Source organism: Trachypithecus francoisi, unplaced genomic scaffold, assembly GCF_009764315.1.
Source record: "Trachypithecus francoisi isolate TF-2019V2 unplaced genomic scaffold, Tfra_2.0 Lachesis_group11, whole genome shotgun sequence".
In the NCBI taxonomy this organism is placed as follows: Eukaryota; Metazoa; Chordata; class Mammalia; order Primates; family Cercopithecidae; genus Trachypithecus; species Trachypithecus francoisi.
In genome coordinates, this window is record NW_022681456.1 from 94,381,234 (window position 1) to 94,407,369 (window position 26,136).

Here is a 26,136-nt window from a genome sequence, read left to right on the forward strand (position 1 = left end):
AACAATTTGTCCACTGATTTGAATAGGAATCTCAAATCCCCACTTGGAAGCAAACTATTACTCTGACACTTGCAGTGCTAGAAGTAATTCGTATTTGTCCATGCAATATTTCTTTCCACACAGTTTCACTGAGACAGTTCCCAACTATCATGTCCTTCTTTTTGGCGGGGAAATTGGAATTTTCTCCCCATATTACCTATTTATCTGTCATGGTTTTACGTTATGATGCTTTAATGAAAGCCCTTGTAAGCCCAGGAAATAAGGAGGCAATATAATGATTGTGTAGTCTTTTTCTCTGAATTTTCACAATATAACATAGACAAATCATGTAGATATTTTCAGAAGACTATTGAAGGTGTCACTAGGAATTACAGGTCTTAGTCTAATAGCACTCACCTGTGGCTCTTCCAATGCTGCTTGTTCCACTTACTCTTAGGAAAGTGGTGGCCTCTAAGGGAGACAAAGGGATAAGAGTTACCTGGAGTATATTTAAGGATTGTGGAGAAGATATGGTGCTACTCCTGCAAAAAATAATACAAAGGAGATATCTAATTATGCGAAGGCATGTAGAAGATTCCATGTCAACCTGTTGACTTACCTGTCTTGGAACGGCCAGGGGCAACAGTTGTGGCAGGAACTACCCCAGTGGTGGCTGAAACACAGTGGGAACTGGCACCACCACAGTGACTCCTGTTTGTCTCCTGAAGACCTGCCTCTAGAAGGAATCTGTTTACATCTTTAAGATGTCAAAGGTCACTTTCTCTGGCTGCCACTCTGATGTGTTTTCCCATTCATTAATAAACTACCAAGTTGGGGCATTATAGCTGACATCGCATGACAGCGAGACAGACAGTTTTCTCCCATATTTACCTATTTCACTGCCAGGAAGAGAAGATAAAAAATATTTGCTTTATAATAATTGTATCTATTTCTAATTACATTTTTAATTGACATATAATTTTACATATTTCCAGTGTGAGGTTTTGATATAGATATACATACATTGTATAATAGTCAAGTCATGGTCTTTAGCATAACCATAATCTCTGACATTTATCATAGCTTTGTGGTAAGAAAATTCAGAATCCTCTTGATCTGCTTTGGCTGTATCTGCACCCAAATTTCATCTCGAAATGTAGCTCCCACAATTCACATGTGTCATGGGAGGACCCGGTGGGAGAGAGTCGAATCATGGGGGTGGGTCTTTCTCCTGCTGTTTTTGTGATAGTGAACAAGTCTCACAAGATCTGATGGTTTTATAAAGGGGAGGTCCCCTGCACAAGCTCTCTCTTGTGTGTTGCCATGTAAGTCATGCCTTTTGCCTTCCACCATGATTGTGAGGCCTCCATAGTTACGTGGAACTGTGAGTCCATTAAACCACTTTTTCTTTATAAATTATGCAGTCTTAGGTATGACTTTATCAGCAGCATGAAAATGGACTGATACATCTCTCTTCAAGGTATTTTCAAATATATACTATAATACTGCTTACTACAAGCACTCCACTACACTATAGACCACCAGAACTAATGCCTGCTATCTAATTGTGATTTTGTCCCCATTGACTTATTACTAATTATTTCTATCATTTTAGGGCAAAAAAATCTATGTAGGCATGATTCCAAGATTCATATACCTCTACTTCCCAGGGTTAAAACTGCTTTTAGTTCCTACTACTATACTGAAAATATTTCAAAGTAATGTTATAGGGAAATTTCTCAAAACAATTACATTTCATTTACACCCCAACTAGAAGAGTCAACCCATTTGAAAAGTGTATATTAAAAGGTTAAGGAAAATATTAGATTAAAAAATATATTTGTCCTTAGACAGATTGTCCCTAAATAAATTACTTCATATTCTGTAGGAAAGCCTATTTCCAAACAAGTCATCCTGAAAATCATGATTCTTGGTAACTCCCAAATCTTGAGCTGCCATCCTCACCTGTTTTGGATTCACTTCTGGTACTGCTCCTGTCTTCTGTGAGAGTTGTGGCCTCTGAGGAAAGAAAGAGAAGAATCAAGAGGTCTAGGAAATTTGAGATGCTGGTAAAAAGTACTGAGTTGCTATTTTATTACTGAATTTCTACAAAGTTATCACCCATGCAAGATGATGATGTCTTTCTTATTGAACTACCTGTGTTGGAACCTCCTGATGAAATGGTTGTCCCAGAGAATTTGCCAGAAGTCCCTAAAATGAGAAAGTAAAGGAGCTAATAGAGCAAGCAGTACTGGGATCAGCAATGTGGTCCTGAAACACTGAAAGACCTTTCTTGAAAACTTGTTTCAGAAAATATGAACCATGAATAATTTTTTTGCCAACTTACTAACACTTTTATACTATCCCTTCCCCTGTACTCTACTGAAAAAGGAAGCTTAACTTCACTTTCCTGATTTTACTTCAAATGTTGTGCTTTCCTTGTGCTCCCAGGAAAGAGAAAAAGACTTGAACATTCTAAATGTTCTCATATCGGTAACTGGCGATATTGTGCTTATCAGATGCTGAGCAATGCCCTACTATGAGATACTTATACCTTCCCCTGCTGATTTTAAGTAGTTCATCCTACCTTGTTTTGGACTCTGTGAACTGCTGCTGACACCAAATGAAACTGTGGTGGTAGCTGCTAAATTAAACATAGTGGCCGGGCACGGAGGCTCAAGCCTGTAATCCCAGCACTTTGGGAGGCCGAGACGGGCGGATCACGAGGTCAGGAGATCGAGACCATCCTGGCTAACATGGTGAAATCCCGTCTCTACTAAAAAATACAAAAAACTAGCCGGGCGTGGTGGCGGGTGCCTGTAGTCCCAGCTACTTGGGAGGCTGAGGCAGGAGAATGGCGTGAACCCGGGAGGCAGAGCTTCCAGTGAGCCGAGATCCAGCCACCGCACTCCAACCAGGGTGACAGAGCGAGACTCCGTCTCAAAAAAAAAAAAAAAAAATTAAACATAGTGACACTCTGCATAAGAATATACCAGTCACCCATCTCATATTATGGAAGCATTTCCTCTGTGCCTGACATCCTCTTCTCAGAGAAAAGAATAGACAAAGGTCTCTGACTCATGTGATTTACGTTTATGGGAGAGGGAAAACATGAAATAAACAAGAAGTGTAATAAAGATGTTCGCGAGATGGCAGCAGGTGATAGTGCTATGCAGAGTGGTGATGAGCAGAGCAGGGAGAATCAGGGTTCTGGGGAGGCTGCTGCAGGTCAGTGGGCCTCAGACAGGTGTCCAGAGAACTAACACTGTCACACAGGCCATGGGACAATGCCTGACTTAGATAACCCAGTGTCTGAAACTCCTTAGCAGAACTACTCAGGTTGGCCAGAATACATGTTGACCTTCCAGACAAGAATTAAGCCCCTTCCTTGGCCCCGTTTCTTATTTATGTGTTATCCTGAGCACAAAACGGCAATGATGAGAACTCTGAGGCCTGGGACTGATGAAGCTTACTTCCTGGAACTTCTGATCTGGTGGTCCTGACCCCTCTGGTGGAACTTGTGGCCTCTGAGAGAAAAGAAAGCAAGGATGACATCTACAATATGGGAAGTACAGGGTTATGTAACCCTAGGAGCCTGTCACCCGAGCAGGCATGGTGTAGCATTCCCTGTGTGCTTGTGGACTTGCCTGTGTTGTCGTTCCCAGGTTCCAGAGTCTTTCCAGAGAATGCCCCAGTGGTAGCTATTAAGAAAGGGATGGGTAGTCATGGGTCAGTACCTTGTCATCATCAAATGGGCAAAGAATAACATCCTCAAAGTGGATAAATCTGTATGCCTGTTCAATATTTCGGGAAACTGGGCTTTAAATCCCAAAAGGTCATCCATATGCTCCTCATTTAATATCCTTCCCATGGTATATTACCAAAGGAACTTTTACTTTTTGGGTCTCCATTTCTCCAGGTTTCAGGAACAGGGTCCTAGCAGCTATCACTCTAGATTCTTTATATAACTATCAAATGGCTGCATGATTATCTTGGGAACTAGTGGGAGGGTTGTTTAAAGTATAGAAAGAAATTAAATTTTGAGTTTCTGATTTGCTATTACTGATTTGCTAATTTTGAGTTTCTGATTTGCTCTTACTTTCAATAGCAAAACCACAGTTACTTTTGCACCAACCTAATATAATTAATGAATGAAGGTAAGATTTTACCTAACAATTCTCAATGTTGCAGAAATGGGTAGCGTGCATACATTTCAAGCAATAACCTTTAATGGATATTATTAAAAAGTGAGTCCAATGACCCAGCAGTGCTCACCAGTGGTTATTCCACCTCTTGTTTTTGCACTTCCACCTAGGAAAGCGGTTGCCCCTGAGAGACAGAAAAATGGAAAGGCATATTAAGAAATATTCAAGAAAAATGAAAAGAACGTGATACAACTTCTTGAAAGAACAGCTCCAGAGGAGACATCGAATATCGAAATACGGCAGAGCTCAGAAGGTTCCCTGGCAACCTGCAGACTCACCCGTGTTGGAACTGCCAGGGGCAAGAGTTGTGGCAGGAACTGCCCTAGTGGTGGCTGAAACAAGGAAAAGTGGGATCACCATGGTGATCAACTTTTCCCTTTCCTGTAGGCCTGCCTCTAAAACTACCCAGATCTATCTTAATTATTTATAAATGGTGCTTTCCATGATCCTCCCTGATGTCATGTTCTGTATATTTTCTCCATATCCATTTTACTAGCAAAACAATCAGAAGGTCCAGTTCCTCAACCTAAGGCAATATTTCTGGTCTTCCATCAGGAGACAGGTGGTGGCCCCCATGTTTACCACTTTACTCCCCAGAATGTGGAAGACAAAAACAATTTTCCTGGGACTCTTACACATCAAGAATATATTTTACATTTCTGTTGCTTCTGAGGTTTGAAAACCACTATTTCAGTATGTTTCTAAGGCTCATTTCAGTTAATTCTTCTGCCCTAGATAAAAACTGTTTATAGTTCCTAGTAATACCCTTGCAACATTTCCAAGTATCCTCACAGGAGAAGCATCTCAGAACAAATGCAACAGAAATCTCACTTTAAAAGAGGCTATTGGTAAAGTTTTATAAACAGTAAAATCTAAAGAAAATTCTGTGGGACCTAAGATCCATTATACTTAAATAAATGCATAATATTCTGCAGAAAAGTCCATGCCCAAACAAGACATTCTAATGAGAGTCAAGATTCATGGTAATATGTGAATTATGGGCTGCTCATCCTCCCCTGCTCTGGATTCAGTTCCTGTACTGCCCCTGCCTCCTATGAAAGTTGTGACCTCTGAGAAAAGGAAGAATAGGATCAAGAGGTCTGTGAGACACTGGTAAAAAGCATGAGTTGCTATTTTATGATTGCAGCTCTACAAAGTCATCATGCATTCAAGATGAGGATTTCCTTCCCATTCAACTACCTGTGTGGGAACCTCCAGATGTAATTGTTGTCCCAGGGAATTCACCAGGAGTACCTAAAATGAGAAGGTAAAGGAGCTAATAGGAAAAACAACACTGGAAACAGCAATGCTGCCTTGATCCACTGAAAAACCTTTCCTCAGAATCTCTGTTTCTGAAGGAAATGAACTATGAATGGGTTTCCCTGCAATGTATGCACTACTGTTTTTTTTTTTTTTTTTTTTTCTTTTTGGTACTATTTCTTCCATCACAGCCTATTCAAAAAGAAGGAAGTTTAAATTCACTTTACAGATTTCATGTCCAGTGACTTGGCTCCCTGGTGTTCCAGGAGCAAGAGAAAGTCTTGAATATTCTAAGTCTTCTCCTTTGTGGAACAGGTAATCCTATGATTACCATGTTTTTAAGAATAAACACATAGGAGACATTTATAGCTTCCTTTAGTGTTTTTCTGTAGCCTATGCCAACTGGCATGGGATCCTGTGAACTGCTGCTGACAGGAAGGGAAACTGTGGTGGTAGCTACTGAAGTGAAAAGACTGACATTCTACATAAGAATATGCCTGTCACGACTGGATTAAGAAAATGTGGCACATATACACCATGGAATATGATGCAGTCATAAAAAAGGATGAGTTCGTGTCCTTTGTAGGACATGGATGCAGCTGGAAACCATCATTCTCAGCAAACTATCCCAAGAACAGAAAACCAAATACCGCATGTTCTCACTCCTAGGTGGGAATTGAACAATGAGATCACTTGGACACAGGAAGGGGATCATCACACACCAGGTCCTATTGTGAGGGCGGTGGGGAGGGATAGCATTAGGAGATATACCTAATGTAAATGAGGAGTTAATGGGTGCAGCACACCAACATGGCACAGGTATACCTATGTAACAAACCTGCACGTTGTGCACATGCACCCTAGAACTTAAAGTGTAACAAAAAGAAAAGAAAAAAGAAAAAAAAGAAAATGCCTGTCATTTCTCTCATATTCTAGATGCATTTCTACTGTGCCTGATAGTCCTGTCAGTTAGAAGAAAGGTCTCTGCCTCATGTGATTTACATTTGTGGGAGAGGGAACAGATGAAATAAACAAGAAGTATAAAAAACATGTTACTAAGATAGTAGCAGGTGATTGTACTTTGCAGAATCATGATGAGCAGAGTGGGGAGAATCAGTGTTCCAGGAAGGCTGCTGCAGGTCAGTGGGCCTCAGACAGGTGTCCAGAGAACTAACACTGTCATACAGGCCATGGGACAATGCCTGACTTAGATGGCTCAGTTTCTGAAACTCCTTAACAGAACTACTCAGGATGGTCAGAATACATATTGTGCTTTCAGACAAGAAGTAACCGCCTTTCCTTGGCTGCCATTCTCATTTATGTGTTCACCTCAGCACAACAGGGCAGTGAGAAGAACCCCAAAGTCTGAAAATGATGAAGCTTACCTCCTGGAGCTTCTGACCCAGTGACCCTGACCCCTCCTGTGGAACTTGTGGCCTCTGAGAGAAAAGAAAGCAAGAATGAAGTCTGCAGTATGGGGAGTGCAGGGTTATGTAACCCTAGGAGCCTGTCACCTGAGCAGCCACGGTGTAGCATTCCCTGTGTGGCTTTGAACTTACCTGTGTTGTCATTCCCAGGTTCCAGAGTCTTTCCAGAGAATGCCCCAGTGGTAGCTATTAAGAAAGAGATGGGTAGTCATGGGTCAGTACCTTGTCATCATCAAGTGGGCAGAGAATAACAACCTCACAAATGGGTAAATCTGTATGCTTATTCAGTATTTCAGGAAACTGGGCTTTAAATCCCAAAAGGTCATCCATATACTCCTCATATAACATCCTTCCCACGGTATAGTACCAAAGGAATTTAACTTATTGGGTCTCCATTTATCTAGATTTCAGGAAGAGGCTCCTAGCAGCTATCACTCTAGATTCTCTACATAATGTCCAATGGCTGCATGATTACCTTGGGAACGAGCGGGATGGTCTGCTTAAAGTGTATAAATAAATTAAATGTTGAGTTTCTGATTTGCTATCACTGAGTTGCTATTTTTGAGTGTCTGATTTCCTATTAATTTCAACAGCGAACCTGCAGTTACTTTTGCACCAACCTGATATACTTAATAAATTAAGGTAAGATTTTACCTAACAATGTTCCATGTGGAAAAATATGTGACATGCATATATTTCAAGCAATAATCTTTAATGGATATTTTTAAAAAGTGAGTGCAACGACCCAGCAATGCTCACCGGTGGTTATTCTACCTCTTGTCGTTGCACTTCCGCCTAGGGAAGCTGTGGCCTCTGAGAGACAGAAAAACAGGGAAGTCATACTAGGAAATATTCAAGGACCATGAAAAGAACATGATGCAACTTCTTGAAAGAACAGCAGCAGAGGAGACATCGAACATCGAAATATGGGAGGAGCTCTGAAGGTTCCCTGGCAACCTGCAGACTCACCCGTGTTGGAACTGCCAGGGGCAAGAGTTGTGCCAGGAGCTGCCCTGGTGGTGGCTGAAACACAAGGAAGAGTGTGATCACCATGATGATCAACTTTTCCCTTTCCTGTAGGCCTGCCTCTAAAAACTATCCAGACCTATCCAAATTATTTATAAATGGTACTGTCACTGATTCTTCCTGATGTGGTACCCTGTATAATTCTCATTATCCATTTTACTAGCAAAACAATCAAGAGGTCCAAATTCTCAACTTGAGACCATGTGTCTGGTCTTTATCAGGACACAGGTAGTGTCCCCCTTATTTACTATTTTATGCCCAGAATATGGAAGACGAAAACAATTTCCCTGGGACTGTAATGCATCAAGAACATGCTAAACATTTCTGTTGTTTCTGAGGCATGAAAAACACTCTTTAGGAATGTTTCTAAGGTTCATTTAAGTTTTCTCTTCTTCCCTAGATCAAAACTGTTCATAGTTCCCAGTAATGCCCTGGCAACGTTTCTATGAAACCTCACAGGAGAAACTTCTCAGAACAAATTCAATAGAAATCCTACTATAAAAGAGGCTATTGGTAAAGTTTTAGAAAATATAAAATCTAAAGGGAGTTCTACCAGGCCTAAGATTCATTATCCCTAAATAAATGCATAATATCCTGCAGAAAAGTCCACTCCCAAACAAGTCATCCTAATGACAGTCAAGATTCACAGTGACATGCGAATTATGGGCTGCTCATCCTCACCTGCTCTGGAGTCAGTTCCTGTACTGCCCCTGCCTCCTGTGAAAGCTGTGGTCTCTGAGAAAAGAAAGGATAAAAACAAGAGGTCTGGGAGACACTGGCAAAAAGCATCAAGTTGCTATTTTGTGATTGCAGGTCTACAACGTCATCATGCATTCAAGATGAGGATTTCCTTCCCATTCAACTACCTGTGTGGGATCCTCCAGATGTAATTGTTGTCCCAGGGAATTCACCAGAAGTACCTACAATGAGAAGGTAAAGCAGTTAATAGGACAAACAACACTGGAAACAGCAATGCTGCCTTGATCCACTGGAAGACCTTTCCTCAGAATCTCTGTTTCTGAAGAAAATGAATCATGAATGATTTTCCCTGCAATGTATAAACTATGGTTTTGCTACTGGCTATTTTTTCCATCACAGGCTATTTAAAAAGAAGGAAGTTTAATCTGACTCTACAGATTTCGTGTCCAGTGACTTGGCTCTCCGGTGATCCAGGAGCAAGAAAAAGTCTTGAACATTCTAAGTGTTCTCCTTTGTGGAAAAAGTAATATTGTAAATATCATGTTTATAAGAATAAACACATAGGATATGTTTATAGACTCCTTTAGTGTTTTTCTGTAGCCTGTGCCAACTGGCATGGGATCCTGTGAACTGCTGCTGACATGAAGGAAATGAGGGTGGTAGCCATTGAAGTAAACAGAGTGACTTTCTACGTAAGAATATGCCTGTCAGTCCTCTCATATTCTGGAACCATTTCCACTGTGCCTGACAGTCTTCTTTCAATGAGAAGAAGGGACAAAGGTCTCTGCCTCATGTGATTTACATTTGTGGGAGAGGGAACAGATGAAATAAACAAGAAATGTAAAAGACATGGTACTAAGATAGTAGCAGGTGATTGTACTTTGCAGAATCATGATGAGCAGAGTGGGGAGAATCAGTGTTCCAGGAAGGCTGCTGCAGGTCAGTGGGCCTCAGACAGGTGTCCAGAGAACTAACACTGTCACACAGGCCATGTGACAATGCCTGACTCAGATGGCCCAGTTTCTGAAACTCCTTAACAGAACTACTCAGGATGGTCAGTTGTCGTGCTTCCAGACAAGAAGTAACCGCTTTTCCTTGGCCACCATTCTCATTTATGAGTTCACCTCAGCACAACAGGGCAATAAGAAGAATCTCAAAGCCTGGGAAGGGCGAAGCATACCTCCTGGAGCTTTTGACCTAGTGGTCCTGACCCCTCCTGTAGAACTTGTGGCCTCTGAGAGAAAAGAAAGCAAGAATGAAGTCTGCAGTATGGGGAGTGCAGGGTTATGTAACCCTAGGAGCCTGTCACTCGAGCAGCCACAGTGTAGCATTCCCTGTGTGCTTTTTGACTTGCCTGTGTTGTCATTCCCAGGTTGCCGAGTCTTTCCAGAGAATGCCCCAGTGGTGGCTATTAAGAAAGAGATGGGTAGTCATGGGTCAGTACCTTGTCATCATCAAGTGGGCAGAGAGTAACAACCTCATAAATGGATAAATCTGTATGCTTATTCAGTATTTCAGGAAACTGGGCTTTAAATCCCAAAAGGTCATCCATATACTCCTCATATAATATCCTTCCCATGGTATAGTACCAAAGGAATTTTTTACTTATTGGGTCTCCATTTCTCTAGGGTTCAGGAACAGGGTCCTAGCAGCTATCACTCTAGATTCTCTATATAACTGTCCAATGGCTGCATGATCACCTTGGGGACTAGAGGAAATGTCTGCTTAAAGTGTATAAATAAATTAAATTTTGAGTTTCTGATTTGCTATCACTGAGTTGCTATTTTTGAGTTTCCAATCTGTTATGATTTTCAATAGCAAAACCACAATTACTTTCGCACCAACCTGATGAATGAAGGTAAGATTTTACCTAACAATGCTCAGTGTTGCAGAAATGGGTAGCATGCATACATTTCAAGCAATAACCTTTAATGGATATTTTTAAAGAGTGAGTCCAATGACTCAGTAATGCTCACCGGTGGTTATTCTACCTCTTGTCGTTGCACTTCCACCTAGGGAAGCTGTGGCCTCTGAGAGACAGAAAAACAGGGAAGTCATACTAGGAAATATTCAAGGACCATGAAAAGAACATGATGCAACTTCTTGAAAGAACAGCAGCAGAGGAGACATCGAACATCGAAATATGGGAGGAGCTCTGAAGGTTCCCTGGCAACCTGCAGACTCACCCGTGTTGGAACTGCCAGGGGCAAGAGTTGTGCCAGGAGCTGCCCTGGTGGTGGCTGAAACACAAGGAAGAGTGTGATCACCATGATGATCAACTTTTCCCTTTCCTGTAGGCCTGCCTCTAAAAACTATCTAGGCTTATCTGAATTATTTATAAATGGTACTTTCACCGATTCTTCCTGATGTGGTACCCTGTATAATTCTCGTTATCCATTTTACTAGCAAAATAATCAGAAGGTCAGGTTCCCCAACCTAAGGCAATATTTCTGGTCTTCCATCAGGAGACAGGTGGTGGTCCCCATGTTTACTATTTTACTTCCCAGAATACGGAAGACAAAAACAATTTTCCTGGGACTCTTACACATCAAGAATATACTAAACATTTCTCTTGCTTCTAAGTCATCAAAACCACTCTTTAGGAACGTTTCTAAGGTTCACTTAAGTTTTCTCTTCTTCCCTACAACAAAACTGTTCATGGTTCCTAGTAATACCCTGGCAACATTTCTATGTAACCTCACAGGAGGAAGTTCTCAGAACAAATGCAATAGATATCTCAGTATAAAAGAGGCTATTGACAAAGTTTTAGAAACTATAAAATCTAAAGGAAGTTCTACTGGGCCTAAGATTCATTATCCCTAAATAAATGCATAATATTCTGCAGAAAAGTCACTCCCAAACAAGTCATCCTAATGAGTCAAGATTCACAGTAACATGCGAATTATGGGCTGCTCGTCCTCATCTGCTCTGGATTCAGTTCCTTTACTGCCCCTGCCTCCTGTGAAAGTTGTGGCCTCTGAGAAAGGAAAGAATAGGATCAAGGGGTCTGGGAGACACTGGTAAAAAGCGTTGAGTCACTCTTTCACGACTGCAGCTCTACAAAGTCATCATGCATTCAAGATGCAGATTTCCTTCCCATTCAACTACCTGTGTGGGAACCTCCAGATGTAAATGTTGTCCCTGGGAATTCACCAGAGGTACCTAAAATGAGAAGGTAAAGGAGCTAATAGGACAAACAACACTGGAAACAGCAATGCTGCCTTGATCCACTGGAAGACCTTTCCTCAGATTCTCTGTTTCAGAGGGAAATGAACCATGATGGTTTTCCCTCCAATGCATTGACTATTGTTTTGCTACTGACTACTTCTTCCATCACAGCCTATTTAGAAAGAAGAAAGTTTAATCGCACTTTACAGATTTCATATCCAGTGACTTGACTCTCTGGTGATCCAGGAGCAAGGAAAAGTCTTGAACATTCTAAGTGTTTTCCTTTATGGAACAGGTAATCCTGTGATTATCATGTTTTTAAGAATAAACACATAGCTTCCTTTAGTGTCTTTATGTAGCCTATGCCAACTGGCATGGGATCCTGTGAGCTGCTGCTGACACCAAGGGCAACTGTGTTGGTACCAATGGAAGTAACCAGAGTGACATTCTACATAAGAATATGCCTGTCACTCACCTCATATTCTAGAAGAATTTTCACTGTGTCTGACAGTGAGAAGAAGAAAGTCTCTGCCTCATGTGATTTACATTTGTGGGAGAGAGAACACAGGAAATAAACAAAAAGTGTAACAAATATGTTTGACAGATGGCAGCAGGTGATAGTATTTTGTGGAATCATGATGAGCAGAGCGGGGACAATCAGGGTTCCAAGAAGACTGCTGCAGGTCAGTGGGCCTCAGCTAGGTGTCCAGAGAACTAACACTGTTACACAGGTCATGGAGCAATGCCTGACATACATAAGCCAGTGAATCAAATTCTTTAGCAGGACTACTCAGGATGGTCAGAATACATGTTGTGCTTCCAGGCAAGAAGTAACCCCCTTTCCTTGGCCCTCATTCTCATTCATGTGTTCACCTTAGCACAACAGGGAAATGAGGAGAACCCTGAGGTCTGGGACTGACGAAGCTTACCTTCTGGAGCTTCTGATCTGGTGGCCCTGACCCCTCCTGTGGAACTTGTGGCCTCTGAGAGAAAAGAAAGCAAGCATGAAGTCTGCAGTATGGGGAGTGCAAGGTTATGTAACCCTAGGGGCCTGTCACCCGAGCAGCCATGGTGTACCATTCCCTGTGTGCTTTTGTACTTGCCTGTGTTGTCATTCCCAGGTTGCAGAGTCTTTCCAGAGAATGCCCCAGTGGTAGCTACTAAGAAAGAGATGAGTAGTCACGGGTCAGTACCTCATTACCATGAAGTTGGCAAACAGTATCAGCAAATAAAGAGACACGGTTTGCATACTTATTTATTATTTCAGTAAACTGGGATTTTTTTTTTTTTTTTTTTTTTTTTTTTTGAGACAAGAGTCTCACTCTTACCCAGACTGGAGCATAATGGCACAATCTCAGCTCACTGCAACCTCTACCTCCTGGGCTCAAGCCATCCTCCAGCCTTAGCCTCCTGAGTAGCTGGGACTACAAGCACATGCCACCATGCCCAGCTAATTTTTGTATTATTATTATTTGTAAAGACAGGGTTTCACCATATCACCCAGGCTGGTCTCAATCTCCTTGGCTTAAGTGATCCTCCCACCTCGGTCTCTCAAAGTTCTGGGATTACAGGCATGAGTCACCATGCCCGGCTGTAAACTGGGCTTTTTATGCCTAATAGTAATCTGCATATTCTTCATAAAATATACATGTGACAAAATATTTACCAAGTAATTTTTTACTTTCTTCTAGAGTTCAGGACTAGAGAGATAGAAGCTAACTCTATCTCACAGCTTCTGTTCAAAGCTGTTCAAAGCAGAAGAAATAAGAACAAAATCTGAGAATCTGAAACCTCAGTCAATGAATAATGGTAAGATTATCTTTAATAATCCTCAGTTTGGAGAAATGATTAGCATGGATACATTTCAGTCTGTAATCCTTTGTGGGTATTAATGGCAGGTGAATGAAATGCTCACCTGTGGCTAATCCACTTCTTGTGGTCCCACTTCCTCTAATGTATGTTGTGGTCTCTGAGAGAGAGAAAAACAGAGAGGACATATTTGGAAAATATTGAAAGGCCATGAAACGGATATATTATTCATGGATAGAACTGCACCAAATGAGGCATCTATGTAAAGATCCTTGACAACCTGTAGACTCACTTGTATTGGAACTGCCAGGGGCAAGAATTGTGCCAGGAGTTATCCCAGTGGTGGATGAAACATCAAGAGGACTGTGGTCATTATGGTGCTTGTGTTTTTTTTCCCCCAAAGATCTGGCTCTAGAAAGAATCTAAGCATATCATCACTATATCCAAAAAACTCTTTTTCTGGTTCTTCCCTGATGATAGGCCAGATGTATTTTCTCATTAACAAATTTATTATCAAACTAGTAAGAGTGATCAATTTCTCAACATGTGGCAATAGTCTTGGAATTCCATGAGAGGAAGACAGGTGGTTTCCTCCCATATTCATTGGTTTTACTTTAAAAAAATTAAGCTTAATGAGAATTTTAGACATTCATAAAATAATTATTATTTGTATTGCTTTGGGTCATAGAAACCTTTACCAGGCATGATTTCAAGGTTCGTTTACCTTGTCTTTACTTCCCAAGAACAAAACAACTGTTTTAAGCTCATACTAAAACCCTGGAAGTGTTTATAACCTTATAGGAGAACTTTCTCAAAAGAGATTCAGGAGGCATCACATTCAAAAGACACTATTGGTAATTTGTGTGTATTTAAAAAAAAAAAAAAAATTAAATGTAAAAAAACGTTCTTCGGGCTTGGATTCATTTTCCCAAAAAAAGAAATGCACAATGTTCTGCAGGAAAGTTCACTTCTAAACAAGTCATAATAATAAAAGTCATAATTCAAATAACTCCCAAATCCTGGCCTGCTCCTCACCTGCTATGGATTCAGTTCCAATACTGCCCCTGCTTCCTGTCACAGCTGTGGTCTCTGTGGGAAAAAGAGAATCAAGAGGTGTAAGGAATTGAAGATACAAGGAAAAAGTTATTTTATGATTGCAGCTCTAAAAAGTTATCATACATTCAACATGAGGATTTCCTTCTTGTTGAACTACCTGTGTGGAAATCTCCAGATGTACTGGTTGTTCCTGGGAATTCACCAGAAGTACCTAAAATGAGAAGAGTAAAGGTGCTAATAGAGCAAAGAATAGTAAAAGAAGTTATATGATCCTGAACCACTAGAGGCCTTTCCTAAGAACATGTGTTTTGGAAGGAAATGAACCGTGAATGACTATCCCTTTATTTCTTTGCCCCTCAACTGAACATTGTTGCTTCTGGGGTTCTCTTTCCATAGATCCCAGAGAATGTGAAAGGAGACTTTATCTCCCCCTCACCTGTTGAACTTCCAGAAGCTGGGCTTCCTGATGTGACAATGATGTGTTAAGAAGAAAAAAGCAGACTACCTTCTATCTTTATAAATATTTCTCATCAATTACTTCAGGTATTTTGATATTCACATGTTTAAAAAAGAACTCTCTAACTCTAATATTGCCATGTGATGACTTTATTCAATCTATTCTACCTGGCTTGGAATTCTGACTTCAGGTGAAACTATAGTTGTACCGATTAAATAGAATGAACTACTTCAAAATAATTTATTTCATCATTCCACTAATATTTATTAAGCATCTCTTCTGTGTAATATTGTTTAGGACCTTGGGATGTATCAGTCAGCAAAATGTTCAAAGATCTTTCTCCTAATGCACCTTACATTCTAGCAGCTGGAGGCCAGCAATGAACAAGAAATATAATAAATATTCACACATAATCAAGTGCGAAAGATGTTAGTAAACCCTTTGGGAAAAAGGCAAATTGTATAAAAGGCAAATTGTATGCCCTGATTGGTGGGGGATATCCAGCAGTCTGCCCTTATGCCTGCTACATAATAACTAGCTCTGCAAGCCTGGGCTGCTAGAAATCCAGAGGGATAAGCCAGATGAGTCCAGGGAATTCCTAGGCACAACCAGCTTTGTGACTCTGGCATGCTGTGTTCCCAGAGGAAATGTGGGCCCCTTTCCTCAGCCCACCTTCACATCAATGTCTTCACTGCAGAGAACAGGGATTTGATAAAAGCACCAAAGCCTCAGAGTAAAAAACTCACCTCCTGGACGTTCTGCTTGGCTGGTGTCACCCCCTACCATGGAAGCTGTGGCCCCTGAGAGAGAGAGAAAAGAAAGGAAGGAGTGAAGACCAGTTTTTGAGAGAGTACACACGGCGCTATGGGCAGAGTATGCCAATAAAGGTGCCTATGTCCAGATTTTGCATGTATTTTCAGACTTGCCTGTCTTGTAACTTCCAGGTTTCAGTGTTTTTCCAGAGACTACAACGGTAATACCTACAACAAGAAAGAGATGGTGTCACTAGCTGAACTCTATTTCCACTTGGTTTCTATAGGAATCTCAAATCCCCACTTAGAAGCAAACTATTACTCTGAGACTCACAGTGCTAGAAGAAATTCATATTTGTCCCACGCAACATTTCTTTCCACAGCAATTTTACTGAGACAGTTATCAACTATCATGTCCTTCTCATTGGGGGGAAGATAAGAATTTTCTCCCCATATTACTTATTTATCTGTCATTGGTTTGACATCATGATGGTTTAGTGAGGGACTTTGTAAGCTCAGGAAATAAGGAGACTGTCTAGTCTTTTTTATGAATTTTCACAATATAGCATAGACAAATCATGTAGATATTTTCAGAAGACTATTGAAGGTGTCATTAGGAATTACAAGTATTAGCCTAGCAGCACTCACCCGTGGCTCTTCCAACACTTGTTGTTCCACTTACTCTTAGGAAAGTGGTGGCCTCTAAGGGAGACAAAGGGATAAGAGTTACCTGGAGTATATTTAAGGATTGTGGAGAAGATATGGTGCTACTCCTGCAAAAAATAATACAAAGGAGATATCTAATTATGCGAAGGCATGTAGAAGATTCCATGTCAACCTGTTGACTTACCTGTCTTGGAACGGCCAGGGGCAACAGTTGTGGCAGGAACTACCCCAGTGGTGGCTGAAACACAATGGGAACTGGCACCACCACAGTGACTCCTGTTTGTCTCCTGAAGACCTGCCTCTAGAAGGAATCTGTTTACATCTTTAAGATGTCAAAGGTCACTTTCTCTGGCTGCCACTCTGATGTGTTTTCCCATTCATTAATAAACTACCAATGCAGTCAAAGGGGCAAAATTTGGGGATTACACCTGACATTCCATGACAGCAAAACAGGTGGTTTTCTCCCATACTTACCCATTACACTGCCAGAGGTAGAAGACAAAAAATTCTTTATTTCATGATAATTTAATCTATTTTTACTTTTCTTCCTAATTTTTATGTAAGTATACATATTTCTGGGGGTTGTATGGGAGGTTTTGATATATGTATATATTATGTAATAATCAAGTCATGATATTTAGCTTATCCATCATCTCACTTATCATTGCTTTGTGGGCAGAACATTCAGAACCTTCTTGTCAAGGATATTTGAATGTACACCATAATATTGTTGACCATAGGCACCTCACTGCTACAAAACACCAGAACTAATTACTCCTAATTGCTCCCCATTGACCTAATACTATAATTATTTCTCTTGCTTTGGAGGCAAGGAAACATCTATGCAGGCATGTTTTTAAAGTTCATTTGTGTTATCTCTACTTCCTGGAATCAAAACTGTTTTCTAACCTCTACTATTACACTGGAAATATTTATACATTATATTATGTGGAAATTTCTCAAAACAATTACATCCCATTTACACCTCATCTAGAAGAGTCAACCCATTTGAAAAGAGGATTTTAGGATATTTATAGGGAAATATTAAATTAAAAATATATTTGGCCTCAGTTACATTGTCTGTAAATACATATTTCATATTCTGTAGGAAAGCCTACTTCTAAGCAAGTCATCCTCATGAGAGTTATGATTCATAGTAACTCCCAAATTGTGGGCTGCTCTTCCTCACCTGTTCTGAATTCACTTTCAGTGTTGCCCCTGCCACCTGCGAGAGTTGTGGCTTCTGAGGAAAGAAAGAGGAAAATCATGAGGTCTGGGGAATTTGAGATATGAGTAAAAAACATTGAGGAGCTATTTTATGACTGCAGCTCTACAAAATTATCATGCACGCAAAATGGAGATTTCCTTCTCATTGAACTACCTGTGTGGGAACCTCCAGATGAAATGGTTGTCCCAGAGAATTTACCAGAGGTACCTAAAACGAGAATATAAAGAGCTAACAGAGCAAGCAGTACTGGAATCAGCAATGTGGTCTTGAACTATTGGAAAATTTTCCTGACAACGTCTATTTTAGAAAAAATATACACTATAATTTTTTGTGAACTTATTGTTTAATGTTCTCGCACTGACTATTCCTTCCACTGTACCCTAGCAAAAAAAAAAAAAAAAAAAAAGAAGGAAGCTAATTTCACTTTACTGATTTCACTTCCAGTGATGTGGCTCCCTGTCATTCCAGTGGGAAAAAGAAGGAAACATTTTGATATTTCCAATGTTCTTATTTGTATAACTGGTGATAGTGTGATAATCAGGTATTTAAGAATACACTTATGTCGATATTTTTACATTTCCATGGTGTTTTAAGTAGCCTCCTTGACTTCGTTCAGACCCAATAAACTGCTGCTGACACCAAGTGAAACTGTGAAGTAAACAGTGACTCTCTACATGAGAATATGCCTGTCACTCATCTCATATTTTGTAGGCATTTCCTCTGTGCCTGACATCAACTTCTCAGTGAAGAGAACAGACAAAGTATCTGCCTTGTGAGATTTGTGTTTGTGAGAGAGGAAATAGAAAATATGCAAAAGTGTAATAAACATGTTAGAGAGATGGCAACAGGTGATAGTGCTTTGTGGAATCATGATGGCCTGAGTGGGGAGAATCAGAGTTCTGTGGAGGCTGCTGCAGGTCAGTGGGTCTCAGCTAGGTGTCCAGAGAACTAACACTATCACACAGGTCAGGGAGCAATGCCTAACTTAGATGACCAAGTGGCAGGAATTCCTTAGCAGGACTACTCAGGATAGTCAGAATACATGTTGTGCTTCTAGACAAGAAGTAACCCCCTTTCCTTAGCCCCCATTCTCATTTATGTGTTCACCTCAGCACAACAGGGCAATGAGGAGAACCTTGAGGTTTGGGACTGGCGAACCTTACCTCCTGGAGCTTCTGTTCCAGTGGCTCTGACCCCTCCTGTGGAACTTGTGGCCTCTGAGAGAAAAGAAAGCAAGCATGAAGTCTGCAATATGGGGAATACAGGGTTACATTACCCTAGTACCCTAGGAGGTTACGTTACACCTGTGCAGCCATGGTGTAGCATTCCCTGTGTGCTTTTTGACTTGCCTGTGTTATCATTCCCAGGTTCCAGAGTCTTTCCAGAGAATGCCCCATTGGTAGCTATTAATAAAGGGATGGGGCAATGGGGGGTCATTACCTCATTACCATGACGTGAGAAAAGAGTATTAAGCAAATAAATGGACACAGGCTGTATACTTATTCATTATTTCAATAAACTGGCCTTTAAATGCCAGAAACTAATCTCTACACTTCTCAGATAATATTCTTCCCATGGTCTATTTACCCAATTTTTTTTTAACGTATTAGGCTTCCTTTTCTCAAGATTTCATGAATAGGGAGATAGAAGCTAACTCTAGATTTTCTATGTAACTGTCAGTCAAATGGCTGCATGTTTACCTTGGGGGGCAATAGAAGAGTCTGTTCAAGCACAAGAAATAAGAATGAAATTTGAGATTCTGTATTTAGTCAGTGAAAAATGGCAGGAACTTTCCTAACAATGTTAATATGGGAGAAATGAGAGTACGGATACTTTTCAAGCCACAGGCTTTATTGGATCTTATTAGCAAGTGAGTGCAATGAACCAGTAATGCTCACCTGTCGCTATTCCACCTCTTGTCTTTGCACTTTCTTGTAGGGAAGTTGTGGACTCTGAGAGACAGGAAAACAGAAAAGACATATTTGGAAAATATTCAAAGGCCATGAAACAGATAGGGAATTACTCTCATAAACAATAACACCAGAAGAGATATCTAATTATGGGAGGAGCTCTGAAGAGTTCCCTGTCAACCTGCAGAACCATTTAATTCTCAATGCAATCAGAGGGGCCAGTTCTTCAGCTTGAAGCAATATACATTCCATGAGAGGGAGAGACACAATTTTCCATACTCACCAATTTACTGCCAGGAATGAAACACAAAAAAGTTTGCTGGCAATTTGAGATGTCAAGAAAGTACTAATAATTATATTGTTTTAAGGGCATGGAAACCTCTATGTACATGTATTTCTAGGATTCATTTACGTTATCTCTCCTTCCCTGGATCACAAATGTTTTTTGCTCCTACTAATATCCTGGCCATACTTACATATAACATTACAGGAGAAATTTCTCAGAACAATTACAAGAGCCATTTCACTTCTAATAGGATATTGGTAAATTTTGGGGAAAATATTTAATTTAAAGGCAGAACTATTTGTGCTAAGATGCATTGTCCAGAAATAAATGCAAAATATTCTGTAGGAAAGCCCACTTCCAAACAAGTCATGCTTATGAGAGTCATGATTCACGGTAAATCCCAAATCATGAGCTGCTCCGCCTCACCTGCTCTGGATTCAGTTCCAGTACTGCCCCTACCTCCTATGAGAGTTGTGGCTTCCGAGGAAAGAAGAAAACAAAGAGGTCTGGGGAATCTGAGATACTGTGGAAAACTATCACAGTGCTAGTTTTTTATTGCAGCTCTGCAAAGTTATCATGCATTCCAGATGAGGAACTCATTCCCATTCAACTACCTGTGTGGAAGCCTCCAGATGAAATGGTTGTCCCAGAGAATTCTCCAGAAGTACCTAAAAAGAGAAAAATAAAGGAGCTAATAGGACAAATAATACTGGAATCATCAGTGTGCTCCTCAACCACTAGAAGACCTTTCCTAAGAGCTCTGGTTTCCGAAGGAAATTAACAATGAATAATTTTTCCCCAACTATTGACAGATGATTTGCTATGGATTATCCTTTCCCCTGCAGCCTATTCAAAAACAGTAATAGCTTAAATTCAATTTAAAAAGGAAGGATACTTAAATTCACTTTACTAACTTCACTTTCAGTGATGTAGTTTCCTGGTGTTCCTGGAGGAGGAAAAATGTCTTGAACATTCTAAATGTTCCTGTTTGTGTAATTGATAATATTGTGATAATCAGATATTTATACCTCCCGCTGGTGATTTTAAGTAGTTCATCCTACCTGGCTTGGGACCCTGTGAACTGCTGCTCGCAACAGGTGAAACCGTGGTCGTAGCTGTTGAAGTAAACAGAGTAACACTCAAAATAAGCATATACTTGTCACTCATCTTATACGCTGTAAGCAATCCTTTGTACCTGACATTCTCTTCTCAGTGAAAAGAACAGACAACGGTCTCTGCCTTGTGAGATTTCCATTTGTGGGAGAGGGAACACAGAAAATAAACAAGTATAATAAATATGTTCAATAGATGTCAGCAGGTGATAGTACTTTGTGGAATCATGAGGGGCAGAATGGAAGAATTGGGGGTTCTGAGGAGGCTGCTGCAGGTCAGTGGGCCTCAGCCAGGTGTCCAGAGTACTAAAATTGTCACACAGGAAATGGAGCAATGCCTGACTTAGATAACTCAGTGATAAGGTTTGACTCTCAGTCCCCACTCAAATCTCAGGTTGAATTACAATCCCCAGTGTTGGGGGAAGGAACTTGGTTGGAGCTGATTGGATCACAGAGGCTGGACTTCCCCCTTGCTGTTCTTGTGATACTGAGTTCTCACGAGAACTGCTTCTTTAAAAGTGTGTAGCACTTTCTCTTGCACTCTCTGTCTCTCTCCTGTCACCAAGTGAAGATGTACTTGCTTCCTCTTCGCCTCCCACCATGATTGTAAGTTTCCTGATGCCTCCCCAGCCATGCCTCCATACAGCCTGCAGAACTGTCCATCATTAAACCTGTTTTCTTTATAAACTACCTAGTCTCAGGTAGTTCCTTAAAGCAGTGTGAGAATAAACTAATATAACCAGTTTCTGAAATTCTTTAGCAGAACAACTCAGATCAGAATACATGTTGTGCTTCCAGTTAAGAAGTAATTGTCTTTCCTTGGCCCTCATTCTCCTTTATGTATTCACCTCAGCACCCCACAACAGGGCAAGGATGAGAATTCTGAAGCCTGGGACTGATGAAGCTTACCTCCTGGAGCTTCTGATCCAGTGGTCCTGACCCCTCTTGAGGAACCTGTGACTTCTAACAGAAAATAAAGCAAGAATAAAGACTGCAGTATGAAGACATACAGGGTGATGTAGCCCTAGGAGCCTGTCATCTGAGCAGCCAAGATGTAGCAGCTCAGTATGCTTTTGGATTATCCTGTGTTGTCATTCCCAAGTTCCAGAGTCTTTCTAGAGAAGCCACCATGGTATTAAGAAAGTGGGTAATGGGCAACAAGCAAATAGATTGATAAAATATATATTCTTATTCAATATGTCAGTAAACTGGGTTTTGAATGCTAAAAGGACATCTGTGTATTTCTCATATAATATCCTTCCCATAGTATATCGACCAAAGACATTTTTACTTATCGAGTCTCTTTTTTTTCTAGAGTTTTGGAACAGGGAGATGGGGGCTATCTCTAGATCATCTATGTAACGGTCAATCAAATGACTGATGACTGCCTTGGGTGTGGAAAGAGAATCTGCTTACAGCACAGGAAGTAAGAATGAAATTTGAGTTTCTGATCTTTCATCAATGAATAACGGTAATTTCTTGATCAGTACTCAATATGGGAGAATCCAGTCACATGGATTCATTTCGCACCACATTCTTTATTGAATATTATTGGCAAATGAGTGCAATGACCCAGCAATGCTCACCTGTGGCTATTCCACCTCTTGTTGATGTACTTCCTCCTAAGGAAGTTGTGGCTTCTGAGAGACAGAAAAACAGAAAAGACATATTTGAAAAATATTCAATCACTATGAAATGAATAAGATATTACTCTTAAAAAGACAAGCACCAGAGAATACATCAAATTATGGGAGGATCTTTTTAAGAATATCCTGAATTGGTGGGCAGAGCAAGATGGCCCAATAGGAACAGCTCCAGTCTCCAACTCCCAGCACGAGCGACACAGAAGACCGGTGATTTCTGCATTTTCAACTGAGGTACTGGGGTCATCTCACTAGGGAGTGCCGGACAATCGGTGCTGGTCAGCTGCTGCAGCCTGACCAGCGAGAGCTGAAGCAGGACGAGGCATCGCCTCACCTGGAAGCGCAAGGGGGAAGGAAATCCGTTTTCCTAGCCAGGGGAACTGAGACACACAACACCTGGAAAATCGGGTAACTCCCACCCCAATACAGCGCTTTAAGGAAACAGACACACCAGGAGAATATATCCCACACCTGGCCGGGAGGGTCCCATGCCCACGGAGCCTCCCTCACTGCTAACACAGCAGTCTGCGGCGATCTATCCGCAAGGCAGCAGCGAGGCTGGGGGAGGGGTGCCCGCCATTGCTGAGGCTTAAGTAGGTAAACAAAGCCTCTAGGAAGCTCGAACTGGGTGGAGCTCACAGCAGCTCAAGGAAGCCTGCCTGTCTCTGTAGACTCCACCTCTGGGGAGAGCACACAGCTGAAGTCCAATAGGGGAAGCAGCGGGGGCCGGTGCAGACGCAAACGACTCTGTCTGACAGCTTTGGGGAGAGCCGTGGATCTCCCAACACGGTGGTTGAGATCTGAGAACGGACAGACTGTCTGCTCAGGTGGGTCCCTGACCCCTGAGTAGCCTAGCTGGGAGACATCCCCCACTACGGGCAGTCTGACACCCCACACCTCACAGGTGGAGTCATCCCTGAGAGGAAACTTCCAAAGGAAGAATCAGACAGGTACACTCGCTGTTCAGCAATATTCTATCTTCGGCAACCTCTGCTGCTGATACCCAGGCAAACAGGGTCTGGAGTGGACCTCAAGCAATCTCCAACAGACCAACAGACAGTCCTTCTGACTGTCAGACGGAAAACTATCAAACAGGAAGGACACCTATACCAAAACTGCATCAGTATGTCACCATCATCAAAGACCAGAGACAGATAAAACCACAAAGATGGGGAAGAAGCAGGGCAGAAAAGCTGGAAATTCAAAAAATAAGAGCACATCTCCCCCTGCAAAGGAGCGCAGCCCATCGCCAGCAACGGATCAAAGCTGGTCAGAGAATGATTTTGACGAGATGAGAGAAGAAGGCTGAAGTCCATCAAACTTCTCAGAGCGAAAGGAGGAATTACGTACCCAGCGCAAAGAAACTAAAAATCTTGAAAAAAGAGTGGAAGAATTGACAGCTAGACTAATTAATGCAGAGAAGGTCATAAACGAAATGACAGAGATGAAAACCATGACACGAGAAATACGTGACAAATGCACAAGCTTCAGTAACTGACTCGATCAACTGGAAGAAAGAGTATCAGCGATTGAGGATCAAATGAATGAAATGAAGCGAGAAGAGAAACCAAAAGAAAAGAAGAAAAAGAAATGAACAAAGCCTGCAAGAAGTATGGGATTATGTAAAAAGACCAAATCTACGTCTGATTGGGGTGCCTGAAAGTGGGGGAAAATGCAACCAGTTGGAAAACACTCTTCAGGATATCATCCAGGAGAACTTCCCCAACCTAGTAGGGCAGGCCAACATTCAAATTCAGGAAATACAGAGAACGCCACAAAGATACTCCTCCAGAAGAGCAACTCCAAGACACATAATTGTCAGATTCACCAAAGTTGAAATGAAGGAAAAATCTTAAGGGCACTCAGAGAGAAAGGTCGGGTTACCCACAAAGGGAAGCCCATCAGACTAACAGCAGATCTCTCGTCAGAAACTCTACAAGCCAGAAGAGAGTGGGGGCCAATATTCAACGTTCTTAAAGAAAAGAATTTTCAACCCAGAATTTCATATCCAGCCAAACTAAGTTTCATCAGTGAAGGAGAAATAAAATCCTTTACAGATAAGCAAATGCTTAGAGATTTTGTCACCACCAGGCCTGCCTTACAAGAGACCCTGAAGGAAGCCCTAAATATGGAAAGGAACAACCGGTACCAGCCATTGCAAAAACATGCCAAAATGTAAAGACCATCGAGGCTAGGAAGAAACTGCATCAACTAACGAGCAAAATAACCAGTTAATATCATAATGACAGGATCAAGTTCACACATAACAATATTAACCTTAAATGTCAATGGACTAAATGCTCCAATTAAAAGACACAGACTGGCAAACTGGATCAAGAGTCAAGACCCATCAGTCTGCTGTATTCAGGAGACCCATCTCACATGCAGAGACATACATAGGCTCAAAATAAAGGGATGGAGGAAGATCTACCAAGCAAATGGAGAACAAAAAAAAGCAGGGGTTGCAATCCTAGTCTCTGATAAAACAGACTTTAAACCATCAAAGATCAAAAGAGACAAGAAGGCCATTACATCATGGTAAAGGGATCAATTCAACAGGAAGCTAACTCTCCTAAATATATATGCACCCAATACAGGAGCACCCAGATTCATAAAGCAAGTCCTTAGAGACCTACAAAGAGACTTAGACTCCCATACAATAATAATGGGAGACTTCAACACTCCACTGTCAACATTAGACAGATCAACGAGACAGAAAGTTCACAAGGATATCCAGGAATTGAACTCATCTCTACACCAGGTGGACCTAATAGACATCTATAGAACTCTCCACCCCAAATCAACAGAATATACATTCTTCTCAGCACCACATCACACTTATTCCAAAATTGACCACATAATTGGAAGTAAGGCACTCCTCAGCAAATGTAAAAGAACAGAAATTATAACAAACTGTCTCTCAGACCACAGTGCAATCAAACTAGAACTCAGGACTAAGAAACTCAATCAAAACCGCTCAACTACATGGAAACTGAACAACCTGCTCCTGAATGACTACTGGGTACATAACGAAATGAAAGCAAAAATAAAGATGTTCTTTGAAACCAATGAGAACAAAGATACAACATATCAGAACCTCTGGGACACATTTAAAGCAGTGTGTAGAGGGAAATTTATAGCACTAAAATGCCCACAAGAGAAAGCAGGAAAGATCTAAAATGGACACTCTAACATCACAATTAAAAGAACTAGAGAGGCAAGAGCAAACACATTCAAAAGCTACCAGAAGGCAAGAAATAACTAAGATCAGAGCAGAACTAAAGGAGATAGAGACACAAAAAACCCTCCAAAAAATCCATGAATCCAGGAGTTGGTTTTGTGAAAAGATCAACAAAATTGACAGACCGCTAGCAAGACTAATAAAGAAGAAAAGAGAGAGGAATCAAATAGACGCAATAAAAATGATAAGGGGATATCACCACTGACCCCACA

The 26,136-nt window shown here is 41.1% G+C and overlaps 1 protein-coding gene and 1 long non-coding RNA gene across 2 annotated transcripts in view; both read right to left on the reverse strand.

Annotated features, from left to right (window-relative positions):
- Positions 1-26,136, reverse strand: part of MUC19 (mucin 19, oligomeric) — a 211,467-nt gene that overhangs the window by 60,753 nt on the left and 124,578 nt on the right. Inside the window, 30 exon segments of the mRNA XM_033223489.1 lie at positions 397-450; positions 599-652; positions 1,945-1,998; positions 3,453-3,506; positions 7,004-7,057; positions 7,631-7,684; positions 7,841-7,894; positions 8,764-8,817; positions 9,777-9,830; positions 9,951-10,004; positions 10,573-10,626; positions 10,783-10,839; positions 11,523-11,573; positions 11,705-11,758; positions 12,694-12,747; positions 12,868-12,921; positions 13,680-13,733; positions 14,609-14,662; positions 14,787-14,840; positions 15,833-15,886; positions 16,487-16,540; positions 16,689-16,742; positions 17,694-17,747; positions 17,886-17,939; positions 18,896-18,949; positions 19,631-19,684; positions 20,355-20,405; positions 20,540-20,596; positions 21,950-22,003; positions 22,627-22,680. Coding sequence (XP_033079380.1) covers positions 397-450; positions 599-652; positions 1,945-1,998; positions 3,453-3,506; positions 7,004-7,057; positions 7,631-7,684; positions 7,841-7,894; positions 8,764-8,817; positions 9,777-9,830; positions 9,951-10,004; positions 10,573-10,626; positions 10,783-10,839; positions 11,523-11,573; positions 11,705-11,758; positions 12,694-12,747; positions 12,868-12,921; positions 13,680-13,733; positions 14,609-14,662; positions 14,787-14,840; positions 15,833-15,886; positions 16,487-16,540; positions 16,689-16,742; positions 17,694-17,747; positions 17,886-17,939; positions 18,896-18,949; positions 19,631-19,684; positions 20,355-20,405; positions 20,540-20,596; positions 21,950-22,003; positions 22,627-22,680 — 1,620 coding nt within the window.
- LOC117090279 lies at positions 3,626-6,885 on the reverse strand. The gene is made up of 5 exons (XR_004439959.1): positions 6,830-6,885; positions 5,385-5,438; positions 4,463-4,516; positions 4,255-4,308; positions 3,626-3,680 (listed from the first exon to the last, which is right to left on the reverse strand). It is a non-coding gene; the product is annotated as an uncharacterized LOC117090279 (long non-coding RNA).